The sequence below is a fragment of the Cyprinodon tularosa genome, unplaced genomic scaffold (genome assembly GCF_016077235.1).
Source record: "Cyprinodon tularosa strain WSP-4 unplaced genomic scaffold, ASM1607723v1 ctg182, whole genome shotgun sequence".
Taxonomy (NCBI): domain Eukaryota; kingdom Metazoa; phylum Chordata; class Actinopteri; order Cyprinodontiformes; family Cyprinodontidae; genus Cyprinodon; species Cyprinodon tularosa.
Genome location: NW_024038624.1, coordinates 762,125 through 774,828, shown reverse-complemented (window position 1 = coordinate 774,828; position 12,704 = coordinate 762,125). Strand labels below are relative to the sequence as shown.

Here is a 12,704-nt window from a genome sequence, read left to right as displayed (position 1 = left end):
TCCAGACATACTTGATTTTATCCTGACTGTACGATGTTGTTGTCAGACGCTACTTATAACCCCCTGCATACTACATGACGCAGAACAGGTCTAAAACTGACCGATCTAAAAAATTCTCACGACTGAAAATCAACCCAAAAAGGGCAACAAAAATAAAAAATAATGTGCAGCATATGCATGCCCTTATCTAAAGTCCTGCTAATTAGCTGATTATTTGATTCAGGTGCATTAAAGCAGAGGCAACTCTAAAAGATGCAGAAGTTTGATATGTGTCCTAAGACATGCAGGACGGTAGATGCTGAGGGCCAGGGTGGAAACCTTAGTTTGAAACTAGAAGTTTTTATATTCTCTCCCTCTCTTTTTTTTTTTCTTCTTTTTTTTAAGATATATTCAAAAATCATAAAGATGTGGGCCTGGAAGAGAATAAATATCTACAGTGTACTGCAACTGAATCATCCCTTAAAAATTTAAAGGAGCCATTCTCCTGGATTTTCCCTAATGTACGCCCTCTCTCCACAGATAAGAAGGGAGTAATCCTGCACACCAAGGCACGCAAAAACAGCTGGGAACGATTACTGACTAGTCGCCCTCTTCTTAAGATAGAAATGATAGAAACTTTCATTGCATCTGTACATGAAAGCAATGTGAGCAGAATACAAGTGACCAAGGGGGACCATAACAAAATGATTGTGTTTTTCTTTGTCCTACCTTTGATACATGAGAGGTCTTTGTCTTTTTGGGGTCTGAGAAGGCTGAGAGGGGGATGGTGGGAAGCATTGGGTAGTCCGGACTGGGCCTCGACACGGCTTCAGCCCCCTCAGGGACCACCAGTATCTGAAATTAAATACACATGAGTCACAGTGTTTCCCTGCTGACATTCAAAACCAGCACCGTACTCCAAGTTCAAAATGAGAAGCAGTCATTTTGAGCCTCTGGGATTTGGCACAAAGTCAGTTTATAGAAATAAACTTTCTACTGGTTTGATAGGGGAAAAAAAAAAGCTTAAATGAAATAATTTGAATTTAAACAAATGTGAGAACAGATTGTTATATATTGAAGGTTTTGATCATGGTCAAAGTAAATGTTAACCTTTCTTTCATAATGTTGAAACAACTTCTAAGCAAAAAAGATTTAATTAGACCTGTAGGTGTTATTCATTTATAATCTCCAAGGCCAAATTTAAATATCTACCTCCTTTTTATTTGAAGGTAAAAGACAATTTCTTAAATTTTAAGAATAAAAAAGAAAAAAAAAGCTGAGACATTATTGAACTTTTACGCTTAAAGATCTTAACTCACAAAATTTTACTTAATTTGTTATTAAAATATTTTTGCATTAAAACAAAACATAAGTAAAGCATGTTGTAAAACATTCAAATTCCAAACGTTTATTTTTATTTTTCTGAACCTATCAAGACCTTAAAACACTTCTTCAGGGTTCTCCAGTCAGGAATAGCTTTCTATATATATATAAAAAAAAGCTCAATTTGTTGGTGCCAAGCATGTCTGTTTTCTGAGAAAGTAGTTATCAACTATGGTTACCTGGGGAACAGCTGGTGGTATGTCGCTCATTCACTTTACTGACTGGCGATTAATTCTAGACTTTGTGCCATACGTCAAGGAAAAGTTCAAGAAAGATGAAGAAATTAAGATGACCAGACCTGCAGTTGGATTTCTTTCAGCTCAAGTAGGATGCCCTGTCTCTGCAGGCTAGAATGCACTCTAAAAATGCACATTTTGATCCAATGTTGCAATATGCACAATTATTAAAGATGAATACATCATTAACTAATCCTTATAAGTCCAACAAATGTTGTACATTTTTAGACATTGTTTTGATAAAAAAAAAAATACTGAGTGCATTTCAAACAATAAATTACCTTTGAAGTAGGTAAGCCGAATATTGCGATGACATTCAGATAAAAGTCAAATAAGTACTGAATAATATAGCCACATAAAATGTACACTGAAAGACAGAAACAAACCTAATAAGCCACTAATAGTTCAAATATAAAGCTACAGGTTTGAATTAAATAGAAGATCACAGGGAAGAAGTTTCAACCATGTAAAAAATAAATAAATAAATAAAAAGATTGAAGAACATCTGTTAGTATTTAGAAAGTATTTCTGCTGCTGTTTGACATTACCACCTGGAATTAAATTCACCAATTAACTGAAAAAGATGACAAAGATGTTAATTAACTAAATATCAATTCTCAGTTATTGTTCTTAAGTAGCTTTTTTGTTTCTATACTTTAGTTCAGATTTTCTAAACTAAATTTGATCATTTTTTTCTTAAGGACCTTTTACTTTTGCTCACATTGTTTCAAAGCAAATATCTGTTCTTTCTACTCCTTATTTTTCCAAACTGACTCATTATTTCTATAAATATTGGTAACATGACATAACAGCTGCAATAAAACAGGAAGAACCAAGAGCGGGATGAGACATCTGTCCAGTTGGAGCCGTTTATGGAAAAAACATTGATAGCGACATGGGTGGAAGGAAAGAAAACATGGCAGGTGATTGATCAGATTCTTCCTCATCTATTTCCTTTCATTAGATTTTAATATTTACAGGATGTTTCAAGTTCTACTTCAGTTATAATACTATTTACAACTTTAATGCTGTTAATACTGGAGCTTTTAAAAAAAGCTGCTTCTGCAGGACGTCTGTTCAGTTCAACCTACAGCCTCTTGTCTGAAATTTAATTTAGAACAAAAACAGCATGTTTTGTTCTCTCTACAAACACATTAAAATGTTTTCCGACCTCAGTTCTTCTTCCCTTTTTTTCAGTAAAAGCTGTGAGTGAGCCAGCCTTACCCCTCCAGCCTTGATGAGCTTTTTCCTGAATTCTTTGGTGGGGTTGTTGAAGGTGAGCTTCTCACAGCGCAGGTGGTTGACAGGAGGGTTACCCTCCAGGTTGAGGAACAGGTCGTAGTTGAAGATGACTTTTTTTGGCTCCTCCTGAACAAAAGAAACAGGAATGAAACTTCCTTTGGGAGTCGCAGCAGAAGAAGAACGAAGAAAAAATATAAGACTGACACGATAGAAGTCTGCACGCTGAAAAGAGATCAGCTTTGGAGTTGTAGAAGCAAAACAACCAAAGTTCAAACATGTTACCTAAATTTCTGTGAGCCAGAAGCATTTCTGTTAATGTGATGGAGGATTCAAAGCTACTAATTAGGGATGCACGATATTGGGATTTTGGCCGATATCCGATATGCCGATATTTTAAAACTCATGTAGCCGATAACCGATACCGGTACCGATGTTAAAGCTAGACAAAAAAAATAAATAATTGAAAATAGCAGTTTTGTTATCCATTTCTGACACTTTGAAAAATAATATACTCAAATATATTTTCATATGCTGATATCAAATAGATTTTTAAAAACGCGGTATCGATCTATTTTACTTTCAAAATCTTGTGAAATTTCATCGTTCTGTTACAAACTCTCGTGATATTTTGCATATTCTTGTGAGATTTTGGCAATATATCAACATATAAAAATATGGAAAAATTTCGATGACATATAGCAATATTTCATTAGTAAAAGAGATTGATAAGATGTTTTTAAATGGCAATATATCAGCATATGAAGATACTGTGATATTTTAATGTATCAATATTTTTTCCCTCGTCTTTAGAAGTTTTTAAGTCTGTAAAAAACAAGTTTTTGAGGAAGAAGAAGTAGTATTTTTTATTTTTTTTTAGACTTTAGAAACTCAGAAGCTGATCAAATATCGGGTTAAATATCAGTGTGGTGGCCGATGTCCGATATTCAGTTTTAAGACCGATACCGATAGGGGGCCGATTATATCATGCATCCCTTATACTAATATTTCCTCTGGGAAGCTTTTAAACCCCAAAAAATTAGTTTTGCATTATGGGAACATTAAGGCCACTCTGAGAAATAAGATTATCTGCCCAACAATGTTCACTTATTGTATTAATGCATCCATCAAATGAATTTAATAAGTAAAAAAAATTAGAAAATAATTTATGTTGAGCTTCAATCATCTCAACCTAGAGGTTTAACTAAATCAACAAGCTTCAGTTTTATTTGCAAAATTAATTACCAACAGTGTATGTGATCACAGTTTAAAAAAGTGACTAGCTAGCAAAATACTATAAATCTGTTTTTTGTTTTTTTAAGTTAACATTTACAAAAAAAGAAATTCAGTAAAGATTCACACACACAAAAAACAAGATGCTACTGTAGTTAACCCAAAAGAAGGCAGATATCTTCAAAATGAAACTATTTTTCAAAATAAAAGCAAATTGCAGGCCACCTCAGGTCTTCAGGGCAGGTTCCATCAATTCCTGCCCTGGAACTGCAGACAACCTTCCTGCAAGGTTCTACTAAGGAGCCGATTGTTTGACATCAGACTTTGGCTCATGCAGAACCTGGTTAGAGGCTGAGGAGATACTTAGTGTAGAGACTCCTCTACACCTTTAGGGATACACACCCTATGAGGTGTGTAGTTCCTCCACGTTCAATTATTCCCTGAACTCAAATTCCTGACAGAAATATTTAGCCAATATTTGAAAGATTTATGCAAAAGTTAATACAATCTTAAGGCAGGTGGATTCACTATGAACCGGGTTTAAATATGGAACAGCAAAAAACAGGAATGAATGAAACATTTAGAACTAAAATACCGTTCCCACCTTGTTCTTAAAGTAGACCTCGATGGGCATGATGAAGCCTGCATAGCCCGATTCCTCCACTTTGTACGGCGGCTCCTTGCATACTGCAGAAAAAAAATTGATTTATACAGAGGGTTTTAAACATTTGTCTTTCTTACAAAAATGTTCAAATGTGCATTTAGTTTATATCCAACAACAGATCCATCTTACCTCTCTTGGGTTTGGGGAAGCTGTCATGCAGGCGGAAGACGACCCTCTCTACAAAGTGCTGGATGTCGCCGGTTTCTGGCCCTCGGACAAAAACCATCCAGTCGTGGGTGAAGCCTTCTGATGTCACTTTCTTCTTCAGCTGAGCTCTGTGGCCCAACTCCAGCTTCACCTGCACCGTGCACTAAAAAAGAAAACGTTTACATTAAATAACACATTTGAAGTTAATCAGGCGGCAGAGGTCCACTTGTCCTAAGATTTCAACAAACCATTTCATACCCATGTTAATCCATCAAAGCATAAATATCAGAGATCAATATACGGATGAAGCATCGAGCCAACCAGTGACGGTTTTCTTTGACTAGATAACCTCTATGAAGATCTACTCAGCTTACTCCAGTCTGGACTTTGGTCTAATGCATGAATCTGCCTTGATTAGAACAGGCTGTTCAGGTTAATCAGAAGAAGAGCATGAGGAATTGTTTTGGTCATAATGGGTTACACAGACAAGCAAAAGCCTGTACTACTACTGATTATTCCTAATATAGGGGTTGAATGAAATGAAAATTCTTGGCTGAAACCGAAGGGGGAAAAAAATTATAAAAGAGGAAACCAAGGCCAAAAACAAACACCGCAAGGAAATATGTCAAATATTAGAACCAAAGCATTTTTGGTTATAGAAATTTTTTAGAAACATAATAATTATAAATGTTTAATAAACTCAGTAAAATCAGGGCATTTTAATAAATCAATTACAAAAGTATCAAAATATTCATTTACTACCGACATGTTTTTTGTTATGCCATTTACCTCAGCAGAATCACTGGGAAACTTTACTGGATTTTCAAACATGTCCTTCACAGACTGAGTGGGAATGTTCAGTTTCAGTTTCCGTGTCACGTTCTTATATTCCGAATGCTGATGGGGACGTTTGGATTTCTATGGCATCATGTTTTTGCCACTGATCTGAGGGAGCAGTGAGATCCATGCTCAGGATTTAAACTTGCACCCTCTCACTCAAAACCTGTTTGCTGCAAGCTCAGCTCTGACAAACTGCTCTGCCACCTGTCCTCTCTTGCTTCAGTGCTTTACTTTGCACACTCGAAAACATTCCTGCGTGCCGGCCGTGGTGTTTGCTACGTCATCACAAGTTTCGGTGTTAAATGTCTATCGGCTGAAAAAGCACATTTTCGACAGAAAATTATCCTGACCCTTCTTTTGGTCCTTAATCAACCAACATGGGGCCTTGAAATCCAGTAAAGAAACTAAACAATATTTAATTTGAATATTTACATTTAAATGCTTAAGTATATAAAAGCATGAAAATGGATAAAAAAAAAAACTACTTTGGCTATTAATGTTGTTAGCTATATTACCACACCTGTCTTTAATTTATATTGTAGAAATATTTGTCGATTCTTGTACCATTTCTTGTACAATTGTTGTACAAACTGAAAAGTTTTGGGATCTCCGGTCTAACAGATCACTGATATGTGCTGCAGATGTTTTGGGGGTAATTTATAGGAATATATTGTTTTTTTATCTCCTCCATTCATATGATAAAAATGATAAATGTTACATAAATCTTAATTTAAACAAACATTTATTAACAAATCGAGCCCAACATTAAAAATGGATAGGATATGCAGGAAGTAGCTATGCTTGCATCCTAGGTGACCTCAAGGTATGACTGCTGGAAGAACTGATGAATCTGCAGACGCATGTTTCGGGCGAAGCCAAAAAAAAAAAAAAAAAAAAGTGTCAGCCCACAATTATAGAGAATTACAGAAAGGTTTTTACACTAGAGCTGAATAATGCAGCTATTAGCAGAGGAAGAGCATCATGATGATAATAAAAATAAACAGTCTGAAATTAGCTTAAATACTTTACATATTAGAAATCAAGTGATAAAGTCTTTTTTAGGCCGATGCCAATTATTTTGACATCAGTCTAACTGGGGTTATTTGGAAGCCAATAGTAATTTTTTTACCTACTAGTTACATGAACAAATGACAGTTAAATCAAATGCAACAATTTAAAACAAAAATTCTTAAGCCAAACTAAATATTAAAAATGAGTAGATATTAGGTATAGATATAGGGGGGCGACGTTTCTTTGATTCTTATAATTCACGTGATCACATTTTTGATAAATGCAATAAGAAATAGGCGAATGTACGCACGGCTGATGTCAATATAAAAAACTTTCCTCTGATATCGGGCAAAAACATCGGCCCACCAACGTATCGGTTAGCCTCTAGAGCAGGCATCTTCAAACTCGGTCCTCGAGGGCCGCTGTCCTGCAGGTTTTAGATGTTTCTCTGCTCCAGCACAGCTGATTTTAATTGATAGTTGATTAACAGGCTTTTGCTCTACTGCAATCATTATAATCAGATGTGCTAAAGCAGGGAAACCTCTAACACCTGCAGGACAGCGGCCCTCGAGGACCGAGTTTGGGGATGCCTGCTCTAGAGCATACATGTATTGTAATGTTTTGTTTTTTATTGTAATGCTGGAAGGCAGTGGTAGCTGGTCAATAGAGGGCGCTAGGGTGCCGCTCCACCCACCTAATGACCCTGATTATATAGATATATGTTTTTGCAATAAAATTTTAAATGTTGATTTAAAATTAAATTAACAGATTAACAAAGAGCCTAAACAAATATTTTAGGCTCTTTAACCACATGTCCATCCACTCTCCCATAGAGAAAGGATAGGTAAGAGCATTACTAACGGCTTCCTGGTTGACATACTTTGATGCCTAATCCCAAAACAATACATTAAGTTAATATTTGCAATAGCTTCTGCATTCTTACCTGAACATTTGCACTTTTTGAATAATGAAATGGGAAAACCATACATAAAAATGGATTCCTTTTGTTCCTCGAATTTAATTACGCTGATTTTTAATTTAAAAAAAAAGACCTTTAGTCCGAGCTCCGTCTAGGTGGTTTAAAACTGCGTCTTCTATGGTGATTAATTACAGCAGCAGAAATATTTAGAAAACAAAGCAATCTAATGCAATTAACATCAGCGAAGTCAGAGCTGAGATCAATCCAGGAACCCATTATCCACCATTTCCCGATTCCAACTTCAATTAAAAACAAACAAAAAACACAAAAAACCTTGAAATTTCATTTCAAAGTCCTCCAGCGGCTGGGGTGGGGGGGTTAGAGAGACACAAAGCTGGACTGGTGTTGGGACGCCCTCTGTGAAATGAGAGTAATTTGACGCCCAAGCGGACCAATCTCAAAAGACTGGTTCAAAAAAAAAAGCACATTATTAGTCTGCTTCTGTCTGCCACAGACAATAACAGGAGAGCCTCGCAAATGAATCCGTGATTACAGAAGATGAAAAGGCAGAGTGCAGCGGGAGAACACAGGGACACAGGACAGGGGGGGGGCAGAAAGGCACTTTATGTCCGGACTGAGGAATGTGGGGGTTTGGAAGTGGCACAGTGCTGCTCGTGAGAATGGACTGAGTGGAGGGATTAGACGGGGACAGGGCTGAGATGAGCTCGTTTGACCCCCCCGAGAAAACACAAACACAACTACTTTCATGGCTGGCACTCTGCCTGGTCACCTTGTGACAGTAATGCCCTTAAACTCTCGACAGCAGCATGCCAACAGGGAGCAGACGGAGGAGACGCTCTGATCGCTAACACCCCCTCCCCCACAAAGGAGTCCAGCAATGAAAAAAAGTCAGGATAAAAGGGAACAAACCACAAATGGACATTGAAATACATGAACTGAGCCTGGAGTGTTTAAATCAACTCAATTCAAAGTCTAAATCAGACCGCATGGCTGGTATGGCCAAGAAACATCCACTAGGAAGGTGACTTAAAGCTCTGACAGCTAGAGGGAAATTCATGAGCGTCTCTTAATCATTTCATCAATAAAGCCAATATTTCAACTGAATCACAGCCAAGTCACTTTCTCCATTCTTTCAATTATGAGCTCTTTAGATCTGAAGTCCTGTAAATGGACAATATTTCTGCTTTAGGATAAAGTTCCTCAAGTCGTTTACTGCAAAGGTGATAAAACCTCTAAGTAAACAAGGTTGGTTTCCTAGTAGGAACTTTATTATTAAAGTTAATGGATTTCATTTTAAACATCAATGAGCAACATCCTTACAAACAAGCAAGATGCCGAAGGCAGATAAACAGCCACACATAAGCAAAATTTATATATTTTGTAGCAAATGCAAAGAACGAAACGGGTTTTCCACCAATTCACAGTAAACAAATTAGGAGAAATTCAATTAAATAAATTTTAAATTAAATTTCCATCCAAAATAGCAACTGAAATATGCTTTTTATAAATCACAGTCAAAAATGTATATCAGATCCTAACTATTAAAGGTTAGTAACAATGACCAAAATTATTCTCATTTGCTTAATTTCAAAATGATGAAACCATACTTCTCCTTTTCCATTACTGTGTGAGTTTAGTTTAAGCTACCTTCCACATGTCTCTTTGTCTCTTTTCGCCTTACAGGACCGCTGAACCGGTCTGGTTTCCTCTCACACCTTCTCATCACCTTCTGTGGGACTGAGATATAAGCTTTGCCTCTAAATGTTGACTCTTTCCTGCTCTGTTATTTATCCGACAGCGTCCATTTTTATTCCTTTCTTTTGGCTTTAATGTGAACAACCTTCAGGTGCATTACTGCCACCAACTGGTTGGAAGTCTAACTGCTAAATCAGGGGTAGATTTTTTCCTCATACATTTGTTGTCTGTACTTTGAGTTGCAACTTTAAAGCTCATCTTCCTAACTGCTTAACCTTCTCTAAAAGATCAAACAGATGCATGTAACATGATGTATGTGGGCATTAACTAGTACAGATCGTAAATTTAATTACATATATTAACTTACATTAACAAATAGACACCAAGGCATACTTTTTAAAAAAATGTTGTGCCATAAAAACAAAGTAAAAAACCTTTACTGATAATACTACTTAGGTTTGATCAGTACATACAAGGGCTGGACGATATAGAAAAAAAGCATGTCAATAAAAAAAATAAAATAAAAAAAGCATATTGATGAATAATTATCTAAATTATCCCTTAACTTCTCAGGTTCCATTCTCTGTCTATGTAGTGAGGCTGACGTAGGGCTCGGATGTGCAACTTGACCAAAGGTCCGTCAGACATTGTAAGACATAGATTGCAGCTCATTTTGCACGGAGTCTCTGCACTGACTGTTCAAATTATGGAGCGTTGTGTGTTAAAGAAAAACTTGCAGCCCGGAACTTCATATCGTGGATCAAGAGTGGCGAGCTGCTGTTTGAAGCCAGGTTTTTCAACAGCAGAAAACGGCTGTATATCCATCTCTATGAAGCCTGTTACTGCATGAGTGATGGCTTATGCCGCTTGGATGCTTTGTCATATTTATCACAAAGAAGGAAGCCCAGTCTAGCTCCCTTTGCCTGCTTTGTATTGGCAGAAGTTCCTGAAGAGTACTAAGATGATGTGGAACCGCACCAGGGCCGACAAAAGCTTGTTTTCAATTGGCTGTGAGCAGCTTAGATGATAGAAGTAGTTGGTTGTGTTTTTACCGGTTCCCTGCAAATTTCACAAATCACTGTGGTCCGGTTTCTGTTTGACTTGATATAACAGAAATATTGCCAAACTGGCAAACTCTGTGTTGTGGTTTGAGAGGGGGGCGCTCTATGACGGCGTGCCTGGGTCCACGATTGTGATTGGTTGGTGGGAAATGGTGACTGTAGCATCAACTTACATCAGAGGTCACGGATTTGTCCTGATCCGGACCCAGCTATTGGCTAATCAAGACCCAGCCTGTTTTAAAACATTACCGTATGTTGTCCGATGACAGTGTTTAACTTCACTTGCGCCGCTTCTCCTGTTAATATGGTAACCGGGACCAGGCTGCACATGATACAAATTAGCCAATGAGCTGTTTCAGTCTGAGTTGCTGCTGCTGCTACTTTTAGACACAGCAGGCAAACCTTTGGCAAGGGGGGCGATGGGAAAGAGGGAGAAGACGATGAGAAAAAGAGAGCAGAGAAAGTGTGGACTGCTGTAAGAATTGCAGAGAACTGGGGCAGAAAAGTGAAATGGTGTGCTCAAAGATGACCCTGCACATTTAGAGTATGTTTGGCTCAACCTGCTGCTGTGAAGCAGGATTCTCCACTATGAACAGAATCAAAAATAAATATGGATCCAGGCTCAAAATAAGCACCTTGATATGTGCTTTTGAATGGCTTTGTCTCCAATCAGACCCAGGTTTAAAGCCTTGCAGGGCAGCATAAAGCCCACTGCTCTCATTAAGACAGAAAAAAGAAAGAAAACTGAACGATTGTTGTTCTCTACTTCAAACAACTCTTTAGATTTTAAAATTCTATTATTTTTTTAATTCTATGTATAACATAGATGCATAAAAACCCCACTTTATTTCAGTGTCTAATTCTGTTTAAAGTAACAGATCATTAAAAATGTGTCCGGACCTTTACTGGTTGTGGATTTTCTTTATTCGGACCCCGCTGATTATTAATTGGTTACCCCTGACTTACATTATAGACTTGAATGAAAAGGAAGGAAAACTGTGTTTCTATATCAAACTTTAATCAATCCTCTTTTTTTCTATTGCGCCACATGTCTATCGATCAATATACGGTATGCTATTAAATTATAGTCAAGCCCTGTACATTTAAGAAGTGAGCAACAGAGAACCAAACTGCATTCCAGTTACAGTATTTATCTACAGCAATAAAACCCACCTGGTAGTCGTTCTTGTTATTGATGGGGAATGTTTGAGTAAAATGCCGACATTTGATGGTTGAACGCTAAAATGAGCTAAGTTAGCATATTAGGGGATTTTCCCATATAAAAAAAGATGTTAACATCTGACTTGATGTTGTTCCAGGTGAGCAATTGAGTTCAGTGTTGAGGAAGCTAAAATAAAACCTTATCACTGTTTAGAAACGCCGCATTAAAGAAGCTTACAATGCCATTAAATTATTAATGTGGCTTTAAAGGTAATCTTTATATAAAACAAAATGTTGCATTAAGGGAAAAAAAGGTTTTACTAATTTATTGTCAGATAGTGAGGAGAAAAAAGATCTAGGTGTGTAACTCTTCGCTCTGCTCTAGGTCTTTACCGGAGAATCCAGGAGAGCTTAGAGCCAATATGCGGTGGGTAGTTTTCTTTTGAAAACTCTGCTTCGACTCTTTCCATGCAACTTTAACTACCTTTATTTCACAAAATGTACCAGACACTCAATAACAATATAATTTCATTAGGTTTAAACACAGCACATCATTAAAACAATTGCATATAAAGTTTCAAAGTGAGAAATTCCCTGAAAAGTTACTAGTAAAAAAATGGCTATAGGTTTTGGCTATTTACCATTAAATTCCTCACAAATAGAGTAGAACAAATGTAAAAATCTAAGACAGAAATAGAAACATAAATTTAAATGCAGAATACAAGACTAATACACACATGGTTACCTTTGTACAGTAATAAAATGCTAATTCATCTAAAAATAATAAACAAGATCACATTTAGGAGCGATTTAAATAGATTTCTACTTCATGTGACTTTGAATAAAATAAATGCAGAAGATTTAAAAACAAAGAAAAGCTGCTAAACTGGTGATGATGTGATCATCATCATCATGTTTTTGTTTTCATCCAATGTGAGGGGAAATACGGTTTGGCTGACATGCTGGCTCCCATGAAAACAATGAACTCCTGGTGGCTAAAAATAAATAAAAACCTCACCAATATCTTCAAGCTAATAAATAATTGAAAGAGAAGGAACATTTTCCCCAAAGAGAAGACACACACAGGGACCAAAGAAGTCTCTGGGGGAAGATCA

The 12,704-nt window shown here is 36.8% G+C and overlaps 1 protein-coding gene across 2 annotated transcripts in view; it reads right to left on the bottom strand.

Moving 5' to 3' along the window:
• Positions 1–12,704, bottom strand: part of mllt1a (MLLT1 super elongation complex subunit a) — a 39,740-nt gene that overhangs the window by 17,842 nt on the left and 9,194 nt on the right. For both annotated transcript variants that reach the window (XM_038282349.1, XM_038282350.1), the window contains exons 2-5: positions 4,864–5,044; positions 4,675–4,757; positions 2,823–2,966; positions 709–834 (exon numbers count right to left, since the gene is read on the bottom strand). In XM_038282349.1, coding sequence (XP_038138277.1) covers positions 709–834; positions 2,823–2,966; positions 4,675–4,757; positions 4,864–5,044 — 534 coding nt within the window. The remainder of the gene's footprint in view (positions 1–708; positions 835–2,822; positions 2,967–4,674; positions 4,758–4,863; positions 5,045–12,704) is intronic.